Source organism: Sinohyriopsis cumingii, chromosome 18, assembly GCF_028554795.1.
Source record: "Sinohyriopsis cumingii isolate HCF-2022 chromosome 18, ASM2855479v2, whole genome shotgun sequence".
Taxonomy (NCBI): Eukaryota; Metazoa; Mollusca; class Bivalvia; order Unionida; family Unionidae; genus Sinohyriopsis; species Sinohyriopsis cumingii.
Window position 1 is genome coordinate 25,706,124 of NC_142978.1, and position 14,694 is coordinate 25,720,817.

The 14,694-nt window shown below is 38.6% G+C and overlaps 1 protein-coding gene across 2 annotated transcripts in view; it reads left to right on the forward strand.

Moving 5' to 3' along the window:
• LOC149776254 (netrin-G2-like) overlaps positions 1–14,694 on the forward strand; it is a 104,344-nt gene that overhangs the window by 33,144 nt on the left and 56,506 nt on the right. The window contains exon 2 of one of the 2 annotated variants that reach the window (XM_089942307.1): positions 5,566–5,634. The exons of the other annotated variant lie outside the window; for it this stretch is intronic. Within the exon in view, the coding sequence (XP_089798433.1) occupies positions 5,566–5,634 (69 nt within the window). The remainder of the gene's footprint in view (positions 1–5,565; positions 5,635–14,694) is intronic. 2 annotated transcript variants of the gene reach the window in all.

Below are 14,694 nucleotides of genomic sequence, written 5' to 3' on the forward strand. Positions count from 1 at the left end.
AAGACTAATCCAAAACACCACTAAACTGTTTGAAAACACTCTCACCTACCCAAGGTACATGTTATACAATTATAGTGAATCGAACAAAAAAAAAATGATAGTGATCAGTAAAATTCTGAATTATATAATGAACGAGTAAGATCAGGAGTTTTTCCCCCATGTTTTTAATCACCTAATGAAAGAATCCATGACTACCCTAAAACAGTAAAATACTATCCCAAAAGACCCTCCACTACCCAGGATACATGTAGGCAATTAAATAAAATCAAACCAAAAAAAGGACAGTGATCAATATAATTATCAAGTAACATCAATTGTGTTTTTCCCCGTGTTGATAATTATTGAAGGAAAGACCCCAAAACACTATAAGACTGTCCCAAAACACTAATTTACCTAGGATACATGTATACAATTACAATAACTTAATGAAATATGCAAATGTTGGTGCATTCTCTCTCTGTCTCTTTCTGATCATAGATAATTCTAATTAAACCACTTTGAAATGATAAAGAGCAACACACTTAGTAAGTCAGAATGGTGTGTCACTACATTAATATTTCAAGAATTCTTTTAAAGTTTTTGTTTTTATAATCTTTAATGTGACAAAGTGCAGTACGCTGAATAATTAGAACCTAATGGTTCTATATTTAGTTCTAAAATTCTTTATGGACAAAATTCAAAATTCAATACATCACAAGAAATGTTCAGTTGTTATTAAGGCAAAAGGAACAGCATGCAAATCAAGACAGTGACAGCATCTATTGGACAAAAGGACAAAAATGCACTGCTTTTTGCAGGACTTTAAATGGGAAATGGTAAATGTATATACATGTAACAGTAATACTAAATGACATCAAGAATGAAAGAGAACCATGACAAAAATTAATATATATGTGTGTATGAAATAAAAAAAGATCAAAAATCGTCCCAAGTATCAATACAAATGGACCATGGAAAGTGTACCTCCTTGTGGATACATATTGATAAATGAAAATAAAATGAGTATTCAATTATTGTACAGTGCATTTGGCATTTATATATCCATACATAACAGAATGCTTTTACTCAATGCTTAGAATCAGAAGTACAATAACTCTTTTATTGCCGTGGGTGACTAGGTAATAGGCTTAAACATTTCTTGGATTTTTTTATTTTCAATTTTGGAGTATTTAAGATTAAACGATTATCTGTTCAAATAAAAGAATTTCAACATTAAAACATAATTTGAAGTGTCCTGGGGTGTTTTCAAGAGGGTTTGGTGTATCTTGGGATGATCAGTCACTCCCCTCATTCCCCTTACAAGTTGTTTATTTAGGCAGTGAGATGTACAGAGGCTCACTACGAAGAAAAATATATGTTTCCATCAATGAATAGAGGGCTCGGGTGTGTGCTCCAATCTTTATTTTATGTGTATTGATGTATATCTGAACTATGTTATTTTCTCCGGAGCATATGTGCAATAGTATCACAAGAAAAGATTGACTTATGTGAGGTGTATCAGGGACCCAGTGGTCTAAAGCACCCTCCATTACAGATCACAGCCATCTCACCTCTGTCTGCGTGTCGTCGAGTCTTGGATTCAGCCAATGCTGGTATGTGAGAAAGCTTGCGCCAGTACCTACTCGTGGGTTGGTGGTTCTTTCCAGGGTTTTCATTCACCATTAATACTGGCTGCCATGTATAGCTTATTGTGTGTTGAAAAATGGCATTAAACCCCACAACAACAACAAATGTGAGGTGTGTCAAAATGGGTGACGTACTACAAGATCTTTATGACCAAGGCTCGTCTTATGAAAGCTCGTGAAGAAAAGAAGGAATATATCATTGTCATTTCTGAACCGTACTTTTCTAAAATAACTAATATTTCCAAAATAATGAGATATCAGTATGAAAGAAGTATATTTATGAAAACGTGAAAGCCAATGCTTAAGTGCGTCAAAACTGGGGAGTCTATGATATGACAATACAGTACTGTAGTGTAAGGTGGTCCAACTGCATTCCCGCGGGAATCTTTTGTGTGGCCCGCGCTCATAAAAAACTAAGTTCTATAATTACAGCATATATAAGCATGTATGGCCCGCTAGCTTTACAATTTTGGGTTCATATGGCCAGCGGGGTAGAAGATAAACCTGGTCTAAGACCATCTAGTCCTACAGGTAAGACATAGTACATGTTGATTTTGTTTAGGTAAGCCCAAAACATAAATATCAGCGTCAGGTCTTACCTGTAGGACTAATGTTGGACTAAAGACCAACCTGCTGTCGTGATGGCGTTTTTGTTTTCTTAAGGTGCTATAAATCACTTAGAGATTCGAAAAAGCACATGGTTTTAGAGAACGGTTAAAACTTCGTCGCTAACTTACACTTAAAAAAAGACGGGACTGAAATAATTACGAGTTGTTTTCTTTCCACACGTACATCTGTGAAGTACTTTATATGCTGCTGGCACACAAAATTAGTGCCGTAAAGCAATCTAACGTCCCGTGAGGAGCATTCATTATTTTCATTGAGAAAAAACAACTTGGAAATTTAGAGCGCCACCTGTTGTCATAATGCCATGCTAATACTGTTGTATCCTATTATGACAACAGATGGCGACACGAGTTGAACAAGAAAGACGATACTGACAAAATTAGATTGTTGCAAGGCCAAATTTAAATGAAATTAGGAGTTAGAATGGTGTAAATTGTAATATGGCAAGTTTATAAACAGAATATAAAACTTGTAATAACTGACATAGCATTTGCCATTCGACAAATTAGAGAACAAATTCAGCGTTTAGCAAAAAGCAAGATACAATGACGCAGAAGGAAAGTAGATCTAAGCATTTGCAACTAGTTCTTTACAGTTTGTATCAATGAAGAATACAATATACATGGATGGAATTACGAATGTAGCACTTGCAAGCAGCCATTTACAATAATGCATCAAGGAAAAATAGAAAATACAAGCATAGAATTATGGCGGTAATCCCCCTCCATAGATATCATCGATGATTTCATAAATGAGGGACCTATAAACATTAACGTCCATGATATCACCTGCACTTAATCTCTGACAAATAGCGGCACCTTCATTAATGATTTCTGGTGAATTATTACCGGAGACTACCTCCAGTTGTTTCTTTTGCTTCTTTCTTACTTGGTGAAAATAATTCCTTACTTCGTCTAATTTCTTCAAATTCCAAATCTTCTTTTTCTTGTTTCCTTGTTCGTTCAACCTCTTTAAGTTTCGACTTCATTTCTTTTTCTTTTCGTTTCCTTGTTGCTTTTGCTTTTATCTTCTTTCTTGATTTATGCCTTGATTGTCTAATATACTCATCTACTCTCCGATCAAATATATTAAACTGATTAACAAATGTATCAGATCTGATTTGCGGAGTGTCAGTAGCGATGCGATATACAACCCTAATCCAATTGGCAGATATCATCGTTTTAACATATTCGCGTTTTACATATATATTTCATGATATCTAAACGCGGCATTATTAATTACTTGTTCTTGATCCTTGATAGCGACAATACCTTTAGGCGTGAATTTATCTGTAATGTTAATTCTAACTCTTGGCAGAGGTTGTGTTGACGTGGTTGAACTTCAAGTTGTGTTTGAGGAGGTTGCTGGGGTGGTAGTTGAGCTGCTTGACGACGACCAACAATATCAACAGATAATATCTCAAGAGCTTTTTGAGCCGCCTCAGTTGCTGCAACAATTTTCTTTGTTGGTTCGACAATTAGTTTAAATACCTATTCTGTACCTTTTGCAAATTCCACCTGAGACTCCTGGCACGCTTGTATCTTTTGCCTGACAGAATGACGGACTGGACTATATTATATAATTGCCTCTCGTCGCTCTGGAGCTAGTCTCGCTGTGCTAGTTTCCAGTGCAGGTGTACATCAATAATAATGATTTAATTACACCACACTACAGCAGCAGGGAGGGTGATTGTCAAAAAATGAGTGTTCAGTTGGGATAAACGAACACGCCAAAAATTTGAAAACACAAATGTCAAAAATAAAGTAACAAAATGAGATAAACCTATTAAGGAGAATGTATAGATTGATTAGAGATTTCGGTTTGTTATTATTGACTTTTATTTTCAAAATTAGTCACTAAAAATATTTTCTGTTGACCCTCCCATCTGCTCCTACTATGTAGTACAAAATAACTATGACAAGGGTCCTAACCATTGAAAAATAACTAATAATTTATAACTTCATAAGCTCAAATGAATGATATGAAAGTAGGTTGCACTAATATAAACGTGGATTTGGGTCTATTGATAAAAACAGAAGTCAAACGTTTCATTACTTTCGATGCAAGGAGCATACAAATATAATAAAGTTTTAAAGATATTATACTGGAGGAGATCAGAAAAAAGGAAATAACCTAAACAAATTACATGTGAATGCTGAAAAGCGATTCAAAGTGTTATACAATAAGAAATATTTCACACTAATTTTCTACATGAAAAACTCTTTAAAAAGATGTTTCTTAAGCTCTAACATTCATACAAACCACTGTATCATCATTTGTAGATTTACTCTAGCCGAATGGAAGCAATTGCATATTACTCGTTTAATCAAATTAAATTTGTTGATGAAACGTGATGTCGAAATACTAAGTACGCAAGATTTCAAAATTTTGCAAATATAATGAGATCCCAATGGCATTGAACTAGAAGAGATAAGAACAATAGCGAATACAACAATACAAATACATTACGTACGGAAACATAATTTAATGTTAAAAGACGTTTTCGAAGAAATTTGAGAGTATACGATTCCAGTTCGTATTTTTGTAATGTAAGATATAGTTAGAATTATTTATTTAACCACTTATTCAGTATGGAATCAGTGGTGGAAGAAGTATGCTACTAATATATACAGTTGCGTCACTGGGGGAGGGGGGCGAGGGGTCTGGACCGCACCGGGTTACACCTTCATAGGAGGTGACGCCAAAATAACTGTCTCTAAAAAAATTGTGCATCCCATTACATTCTGTATTATACGGGAATTACGATTTACGAGTAACATTAGTACAAAAAACATTACTAAGGATTCTGTATAGTGTGTTACGGAAGGAGATCCATGTGGGTGACACCATGAGCTGCCCCACTTGCTGACAACAACCATAGTGACGCCAAGGAATACTTATGGTAAAGACATCACGAGGGAAAATATAGGTTAATGCACATTATGTGTATAACATCAAGGTCAGTCATATATTATCAACCTAAATATCAACAGATCGTTTGATTGTTGTTTCAAACCCTAGTTTCTGCCTTTCAATATTGTGTATAAAATCTATCACCGCACCAATGAAGCACTAGGATGTAGATTTCCATGCACTTTACTCAACATCAGCTAAATATCCCGCTGATAGTAATTTTCGAAAATATCACTGAATCTGAAATAAACAGATTGGGAAGAAGCAGTCTTCTCTGGTCCTTTTATAATCTTTTTCTTTTCCGTTTCGTTTAACTCACATCAGAGTGAATTTGTGAAGAAGCTGGGCATTACAAGACATGTGACATTTTTGTATACAAATATCAATCTTGATATTGCAGGAATATCAGCAATTACACCAGAGCCATACCTTTACAAACAAGCTACTGCACGGTCCACTTTTTGTGGTGGTAAGTATAAATGTTATGAGATTATGTTTCTTTTATGCTATTGTTATAATGTCGATTATGATGAAGATAAATATTGATTAAATTAACACAGGCTTTTGTCATGCATTGTTTTCAAATATGTATACACATGCTTATACAGATAGCCATTTTCCGCCATTTATGCACTTTCTCATGTTAGAATAATTGTAAGATCGCTTTAAAACATCTTCAATATATGAAACTATCTCATCTAGCGCGTATTACAGAAAACTGTCCTATTTGCCTTTTAAAACCTTTCAACAAGTACCAAAAGTTTGTACCTCATTTTCCAAAAACCTAGCATCAGCTTAAAATTTTATGAGTAGGAGTACGAATTAATTTTAAGGTCTCTAATGCATAATAAACAAAATCAAAAACATTTTCAATATAATTACTACATGATTATATATATATATATATATATATATATATATATATATATATATATATATATATATATATATATATATATATATATATATATATATATATATATATATATATATATATATATATATATATATATATATATATATATATATGTATATATATATATAACGGGTCACTTGCAACTGTGTGCTGGCAATAATCGCCGTTTTAAAATGAATTTAATATGGTACGCAATTTTATCGCAATCCTTTCTGCTTTCCGTTCCCATCCCCTCTCATGCATAAGGGACAAGTTACGCAGAAATCTAGAGGAATAGAGGAACGTTTTTGGCTGGTTGGAAACCTTGAAATTTAACTTACACCAAGTAAACTACAAGAATTTTGTTCATCATAACAGTATGTGTACACTTTCCTTTGGATTTGTCTACAGTGTTTATATACTCAATGGTACAAAAATTGCAAACCCTTTCAACATTATACGGTAAATTTCTCTGTCACGTGGTATACATACTGTGATGTGTTTATTGTTTTATTGTTGTTCTTGTTGTATCTTAAAGCTATTATAATTTGTTCTAAAATTGGATCATTAATGTTAGCTGTATCAATGATATGCTACCCGTTGTATATTTTTTTATATGAGTCAAGCCTAATTTCCTTTAAATGACAAATGTATACGTCTCGCCGTATAGCATTGATACAGCTAGCATACTATATATATACATTGCTATGAAAATCTGTACTTTGTAACTATTGGCACATGGTTGTATCGAATTATTGTAATTTTTATTCATGACTGTAAATTGTACTTAACATCTTTAGTTAGATTTTGTCTCCCTGACCTCAACTTTTTAGAAGCATAGTACTACATAGCATCTATACATATATCCTTACGTATGGCTGGCTGTTACTAATAATAGCATGAATGAAACGTAATAGTTAATTTCTCATTGGTTAATGGGGTTTCGACGTTTCTAGAAGAGCTCCTTAGTAGTGTTGGCAAATGGATATTATCGACCAAATGTAGGAGAGCCCTTTTATTATATGGGATAACGTCTCTGGGTCAGCTGAACAATGAGGTGAAGTGTGGGGATTCCGGACCAAACTTATGAAATCCATGTGTTTTTTTATGTAAAGAAACAGACGTATTTAAAGAGAAAAACATGGGGTTCTGGACCAATGGGTGGTAATCAGATCGATATTGGTTTTGCACCATGGTGGTTCTAGGCCAAGTCGTGGTGTATAGTGAGTGAACATAAAGGATGAGATGATATGTGTTTTGCATCGCAGGAACAGACGGCGGTCTGATGTTTACTTTTATGTCCAAGCCTCAATGTTGAAACGCAGTGGAAGCAAATTCGTTCATCGTCGAAGGTGCACAAACCCTTTTCGCTAATGAGCAGAGTGGAAATCCTATCCAGTTTGAAAGTTCTCATCGTGTAGTAGTGGAGACCAACAACCAAGATCTTCCTGAAAGGGTCAGCAAATGGCAAGTTTACTGAGGACGGGATTTTTTAATGCCATTGTCCTTTTACTTCACCGCGCCTGTGTCCATCTTAGAGGACATTTTGGAGAGCAGACTGATAAGCTCCGCAACGGGCGCACCGTTACACGCGTCTTTTCATTTGCCTATGACCTTTTTATTGTCTGTGCAGTAAGTCTGCTTATGGTGTGGGTAATCGATGAGATCGAATGCTCTCATTGGTCGAAGATATCCTGTAAAATATCATCCGTTTGAATCGCGTAGACAAGCAAATTGGTGTCGGTCAAGAGAAGATGAGTGTGAAAACCATTTCATGACTTGATGAAGTCTTAATGGAAATGCAACATGAGCATTGTGGAAGTATCGAGTATGGCAGCTCGAACGCACAGAGGTTTGTCGAGTTTCAGACGTGTATTTTTCTGGCTGCGACGGCTACCATGTGTTCGTGAAAGATTCTCATGTGGCCGATAGCATCTGATGAAACGAGTTTGTCACGGTGCACACATCGTTGACGATTTCAGTTTATTCCGTTTTCTGATATTTTCCGTCGTCTTTCGGAGCCTGATAGAGCTGCCGATGTTCTAACATTTACATGGTCTTGTTCATTAGATTCGGCACAAGCTTTCTAATTTTGGCGTCTCCCAGACCAAACACGCCCTTCTGCGCCAGTTGCTCTGGAGACAGTATCTTGTTTGTCGGCCAGAAATGTTTGAACGCATAATGGATAATCGTTGTGGAGCCCATGTAGGCTTTCAGGATAGATTAGTCGACTTTGACGAAATAAGCTATGTCGTCGACATAACCGCCCGAACGCTCCTGCAGAACACTCAAGAAATGACTGTGACATATTCCAATCCTACATATTGTAAGCTCCAGATAAATGCTTTAAATGGGTGGCTTAGTGGGATCGTAGGTGGACAGGTATTTGATGTTGTCAATGGCAGTGATTTTTTGTGACAACTGATATTACACCTTGTACGATCTGTTCGGTAAACGAAAACATGTCCGTGGCTGTAAAGAGCTTGAGCTGTACTCCACTCGTCTTCAGCAGTGCATCTCACGTCAACCCAAGCGCGGAGAAGTACCAGAGAGGGTCTTGCCAGAAATGTTTCCGGCAGGTTTCCCTGAAATTTCGAAACACGTCCGCCAGTAAAAGCACATTCGTCTTAAGATATATAGCTTGGCAGTAAATTCCCGAAGTGTATCGAACGACCCCGATAAACCTCCCAGAGGTGCCAAATAATTCCCCATAGTCGATTTAGGATTGAACCAGATGTATACTCCCACACGTCTCATATTATGCGTGCTCGTGCTAGAGCTGGGTGTTACCATCGTTAAACTAGAATTGACTCATGAAGTTATGGACAACGTACTCCTAACCTGCACGTTTCTTGACACGGATCCGCCTGTTTCATCGTATTCAGCAAGAGCTGCCTCGAGATCCGCTACTGAGACAGCCTGAGAATATGCTGAAGCCTGTCCTATGGAAGCCAGTAGACCGAACAATAGTTTACTTCCCATGTAAATGTTTTTGGTCATCTCTACTCTGGTGAATTTATTATCTGCCAGTCGAATATCATGTAACCGTCGTGTAACTCATGTTGTCGAGATTCGTGTTATTGTGCTCACTCATGTGGAGACCACCCTGCATGGAATCACCTTTGTTTATCCAGCTCTTCCTTATAGGCAGCTATGTTGACCGCAGCATCGGTGCTGCCTGGTCCGATGAGCGTTAAAAAGGTAGTGTAGGACATAATTAATAAAATGGAATGAACTTCATCGATGAAGTTGCGCGCGACAACTGTAGCGGAATCATCGCGAAAGAATTCAAACACTGTTACACCACGACGAGGTCCGGATGCAATCATGATTTCATGATGTTTCATCACGATGCAGAAACTGTGCCAGAAAAATACAGAGGGACTTTGACAAATTTAGTATGCCTCCGTCAGTATAACAACATGCCGTTTGAGAAAAACATCAGTAAGCACCAGCGCAAGGACGCACTCACAAAATTTGTTGAGTAACGAGCAGTATTACTTCAACAGCTCATCGAAGATACAGTGGGCTCTCACGCGATTCAGCGCGATGTTGTATTGGAACTGTTTCAACCAATGTTAGCCAGTATGGATGAAAGGAAAACAACTCACGATGTGAAACAGAACCAGCTTTTGGAGACCTTAAATGCGACAACGTAGTCTCAAGAAACATTGCTTGATCGATTAGTGCAAAGAGATGGCTATGAACCCGGTGAAGATATGGCTAAGCTTATCAGCAGGACGGAAACACAGTAGCATGGCAAACAAACAAAAAACTAAAACTAAAAATAGCTGCAAAAACTAAACAGAAAAAATACAGGAGCTGCAGAAAGAGAGGATTAAACAAGTCAGGTTTGAAGAGATGCGAGAAGAGACGAGGATAGAATAATTCTGGACAGGTTAACTTATATGGGAAAAGAGGAAGAAAGGACTCAAACGATACCTAAATAAATGCAGCAAAAAAAAAAGAAACGAGCTGTCGTTTGAAGGAGCAGGATATGCGTGATGTAGTGCAAAAGAAGCTGATTTCAGAGCTTCAGTATTTACCCAATGGTTCATCCCAGCAATGGTTAGAATACTTCGCGAATAAAAAGTTTAGTGCGTCCATCAATTCTTAAAGATGATTAATTTAACACTTTAGCTAGAGTGAAATAGATGTGGCAAAATTATTGCAAACACGCCAGATCGCGAGAGAAAAGAGCAAATGAACGACAGGCTCGACAACTTAAAAGAATTAAACAGCGATCGAAACGATTAAAATTACTGGCATCTTCTAAGCAAACAGATAATATTGGCGCAGAAATAAATAAAGATATGATCGATTTTAAATCATATTCTGGACAGCTCTCTACTCACAATATGTCAGCACTTAATTGTGTACTATGATCTGATTGTACAACAGTGGAAATCATTTCCATTTCTAAACCGATTTATTCGCACTGTCAAATATTGATAAAGTTGTATTGTCAGAACTCTGAAAAGATAATACCATTCGATGATACCACGCTGTTATTCGATTCGCGATCATTACGTTTGACTGTGAGATACAGTACGTCCCTTGAATTATACCAAAATGCGCTATGATTTCCTAAGGATCTGGAATAGTTTGTTTTTTAATGTCGCCGCGAACAACAATTAGTTCTCGTACTGGGCAAGTGGAAAACGTCGAACTATCACGATCTCACCAGGCAGTTACAATATTTCCGACATTGCCACGAACATGTCCTAGCTGATTACGGCCAACGGACACATCACCATTATCATCAAAATCGAGCACAATTATGTCACGCTGCGCACGAGAATCACCTTATCAGACAGTTATCATGCAGGTTTTGACATCTCCCATTCAGTCGGGACCATCCTGGTTTTGACATTCAAACTGTATTATCAGGTAATGGTGTGTACAAGGGAAATTTAAAAGTGAATATCACCGACAAGACCAATTTAATCATCATCTAATCGATAGCTCAGGGACCTCTCTCCGGCTCGATTTCCAACGTCATTTTCTCTACGGCGATTAGCGTGCCTCCAGGATAATTGATGCAGATTTGGCCTAATCCTTTCATCATTTTTCCCGCCGTGAAAACATACGCAATCTCGAAAATCACCATTTGGAGCAGTCTGGGAATGCCATTGATAATAACAACAACGAAATAATCACCTATTACCTGTACGTGAGGCGGAGAATACGGTCGGGCAAAACAGTTACCAAAACAGCGATGGATTGAAGTGACACTGATTGAAGTATAAAATATGAGACCCTTACACAGAGCGCGACCTAAACTTGTGGAGGATTTTTATCGAAGTTGTTTTATTTTATTCGATCGACTTTCCCTGGAGTCTCTGCGAAAGACCTTCCCATTGCTCTAAACGCCGCCGAAGGTGGAGAGACCAAAGCCACAGCTGGGACAGCAGTCAGAAAAAAAAATGGCAGCAAGGTCACGGGCAAAGGCAACCGCATTGCCCGCGCCTGTGACACAGGCAGCACAAGCTTCTATAGAGACCATGTCTCCACAGACCACGCATGACATTGAGGAAAAAAAAACAACCTCAAAAAACTGTCACTGAGTGCTATGTCTGAGCATATATTGAGTGACATCGATATAAAAGCTTCCTATGCGGCCTGATAAGATTATAGTGACTAATGTGCGGTTATAATCACACTGACACAGTATTGAAACATGTACTCGACTGAATAACGATACACCCATCAATGACTCGAATATCAAATACGAGTACGTCGATTACCAGGACACGGACATCAACAACCTCAATGCCACCACCTATCGAAAAATCAAGACGCGTGATGAGGATGCGTACCTGCTTCAACTCAAAGCCTTCGTGGAGGTCCGTGGGAAACTTTCAGCCTGCCCTCGGAGGAAATTACGCCACTGGTTCTGAGATCATGCTTCACAACAACGTATGGTCGCTGTTCAAGTTGGCACAGTATCAGCTAAACAATCCTACTGTGGACGAGATCAACGGCTACTTGCCACAGGTCAGCACGTACCTGAATTTGATCATGCTTGGCACCGGCTACATGAGATCGTGCGACAGCAACATGTAGTGGTTAGAGACACTACCACGGGTGCAGCAGCGAGTAATGAACTTCACAGACGTGCATTACCTGTAAACGCAACTAATGACATAAAAAGATCCTGATAACGCTATTGTTTATCAAGCCGAGGAAGCTGAAGCCAATGCTTATCTGATTTCGGAGATGAACGGAGATGCTGCATGATCTTGCAATATGAGGAACGTCATCGCCTCCGCGTTAGTACAGGCACATATTGGAAATTAGAACCAAGAATTTGCTACACGGAAAAAATCTCAACGACTCAAGTAGGGAAATTTGCATGACATTTCCTCATAGCAGCATTTTCGGAGTGTGCCGTGATATTCGCACAGTCTACAGAGGTGTCAAGCACACTATAAAGAGATTCTCCCACTTAGAACATACACAAAGCGGCGTACCATGCACTCAAGATAGAAACCACGCTATGTAGATTCACTAGAAAGTTTTATTTTGAGCAAGAATTGATTTACATACAGCAGTGTTCCGCTGTGCAGTTGACCAATTCGTGGAGAGTCGATACTAATACTGGCAGCGAGCATCACAGGCACGTGTTCATGGCGTTTTAATTAATGTGAAAACCAGGAAGGAAACAAGCCCGTTTTTGACCATAAAAAATATCTCACATTCACGTTAGCATCAATTCCAGAACGTATCCAGAACGAGAATTTGAGTGTAATTTTGTTGCCACCACGAGAAAATATACTCAGGCGTACATGATTCTCCTGGAATCCATGCAGAAAATCCAGGACGTTGACATGGGCACACAGGTGTTGTTGCAGGATTTCGCAGGGCTGTATCCCATTCTCCATTTTGATGCTTCCAAGCATTTTGAATGCATCAAATATTCCCTAGCTGATATCGAGGTCCGGTGCACCATTGGCAGTCCTGGCGGGGAGTATGTGTATTATGATCTGGTGACATCATGTCGATTCATGACACTGACGTACTCAACGGTAAAATAAACTTTGTCGTGTGGCTTAAACCATTTTTATACAACATGACAAAGTCGCCAGAGCCAAATACGACGTAGTAGAGCTAAATTACTTGTGGTAACTATGTTGCCCAGAGTTGTTCCAGAAACACAGACAAAGGATATTTTGTCAGCGCGATAGTTCCGTTTGTTTTTTACGCAAGTGGAATTAAAGCAGAACAGACACGCTGCGGAAACACGCTCAAAAATAAACCATCACGATAAAGATGAGCTCGGATGCATTATCAGGGCCAGATCTGCTAATGCTGACCCATCGACAGGCTACCTCTATCGCTAAACATGTCGTGGTCAGAAAGAACTTGTGGTGAAATTGTTTGCGCCCCAGCTGACAAAACAAGGAATCATTGCACCACTTTAGCCAGCATCGCCTGGAACAATACTTCTAGGATCGCTTGGATCAGCTGTATGGAATTACACGTGGCAAAGGAATTTCCCAGATTGGTATCTCACGGAGATGCCTCTCTTGTCCACGGAGGAAAGGAGATAACTGTAAAGGTACCCTTGCCCAACTTTGACATCGAAATATAGCTAGAACCGAGTGTCCACCACTACAGAGGTGTTTTTTTCTTAAGATCAGTTGCTTGATCAAATACAAATCAACGAGAGATGAGTGATTATCTTCCAAGAATATTGCGATGAATCTGGAACTCACTGGGTCGCCGTATTGAAATATCCACGACCACGCGACGTGGAGTATTTCAGTTATTTTGGTTTACCATCTCCCGACGAGGTGCTGTGCATAATTCGTTACAGATTCAGTATGTCGACGACAGTACGTATGGCTGGTAATGCATTCATTACATTCAACAAAGATACCATGGATTGTCACTTGAGGAATCCATCTTAGCACTGCGAAAATAAACTATTTTAGTGGATGTTTTAGGTATAGCACATGACCTCATGGTGTCTTGAGTGTAGAGCGAGAATAGGTAGCAACAATCCAGTAGAGGTGATGACCAAAAATGATCTCCTTGTGGTCAAATCGTTCTGCCTGGTGCGTAGAGCCTAAAATTTCAGATCGTGAAGGGTCGAATGAAAATGTCTCCAAATGACAGTGTCGCCTCCAGTAGCTTCTCCGGAATCAACAGCCTCTAACCGTACTTTTCCGTATAAAATATGCATCGGTGTTACTGCAGGAATTTTGATCTTAGCAGGAACTGAGAGGAATTATGGAAGAGCGGAATCTGTGTGTACAAGGACATGTACAAAGTGGCAAACATCAATTCTCGGGGGAGCGGTAGACATCCATAAAATCATCGGAAAGCTTCCCAGGCCTCGCGGTGGAGGGACGTTACGAGGACCCGAGTACACCGGGCCATGAAACCCATGAAAAAAACAACTGTACTAAAACGATCAGCCCCTTCCTAGAACGGACCTGTATAAATGCGTGATTACCATTGCGCTGCAGCGTGATATTTGTTACAAGGATCATCCCGACAACAAAGCTGGATACGATGAGGTCATGATTGGGGATTTAAAAGAGCTAAAACCGGGAAAGGTTTATGGAACGAGTAGACATGTGATCTCGTGTGTGGTGTCATAGGCAATGTAGTTGCCAACTTCAAAAG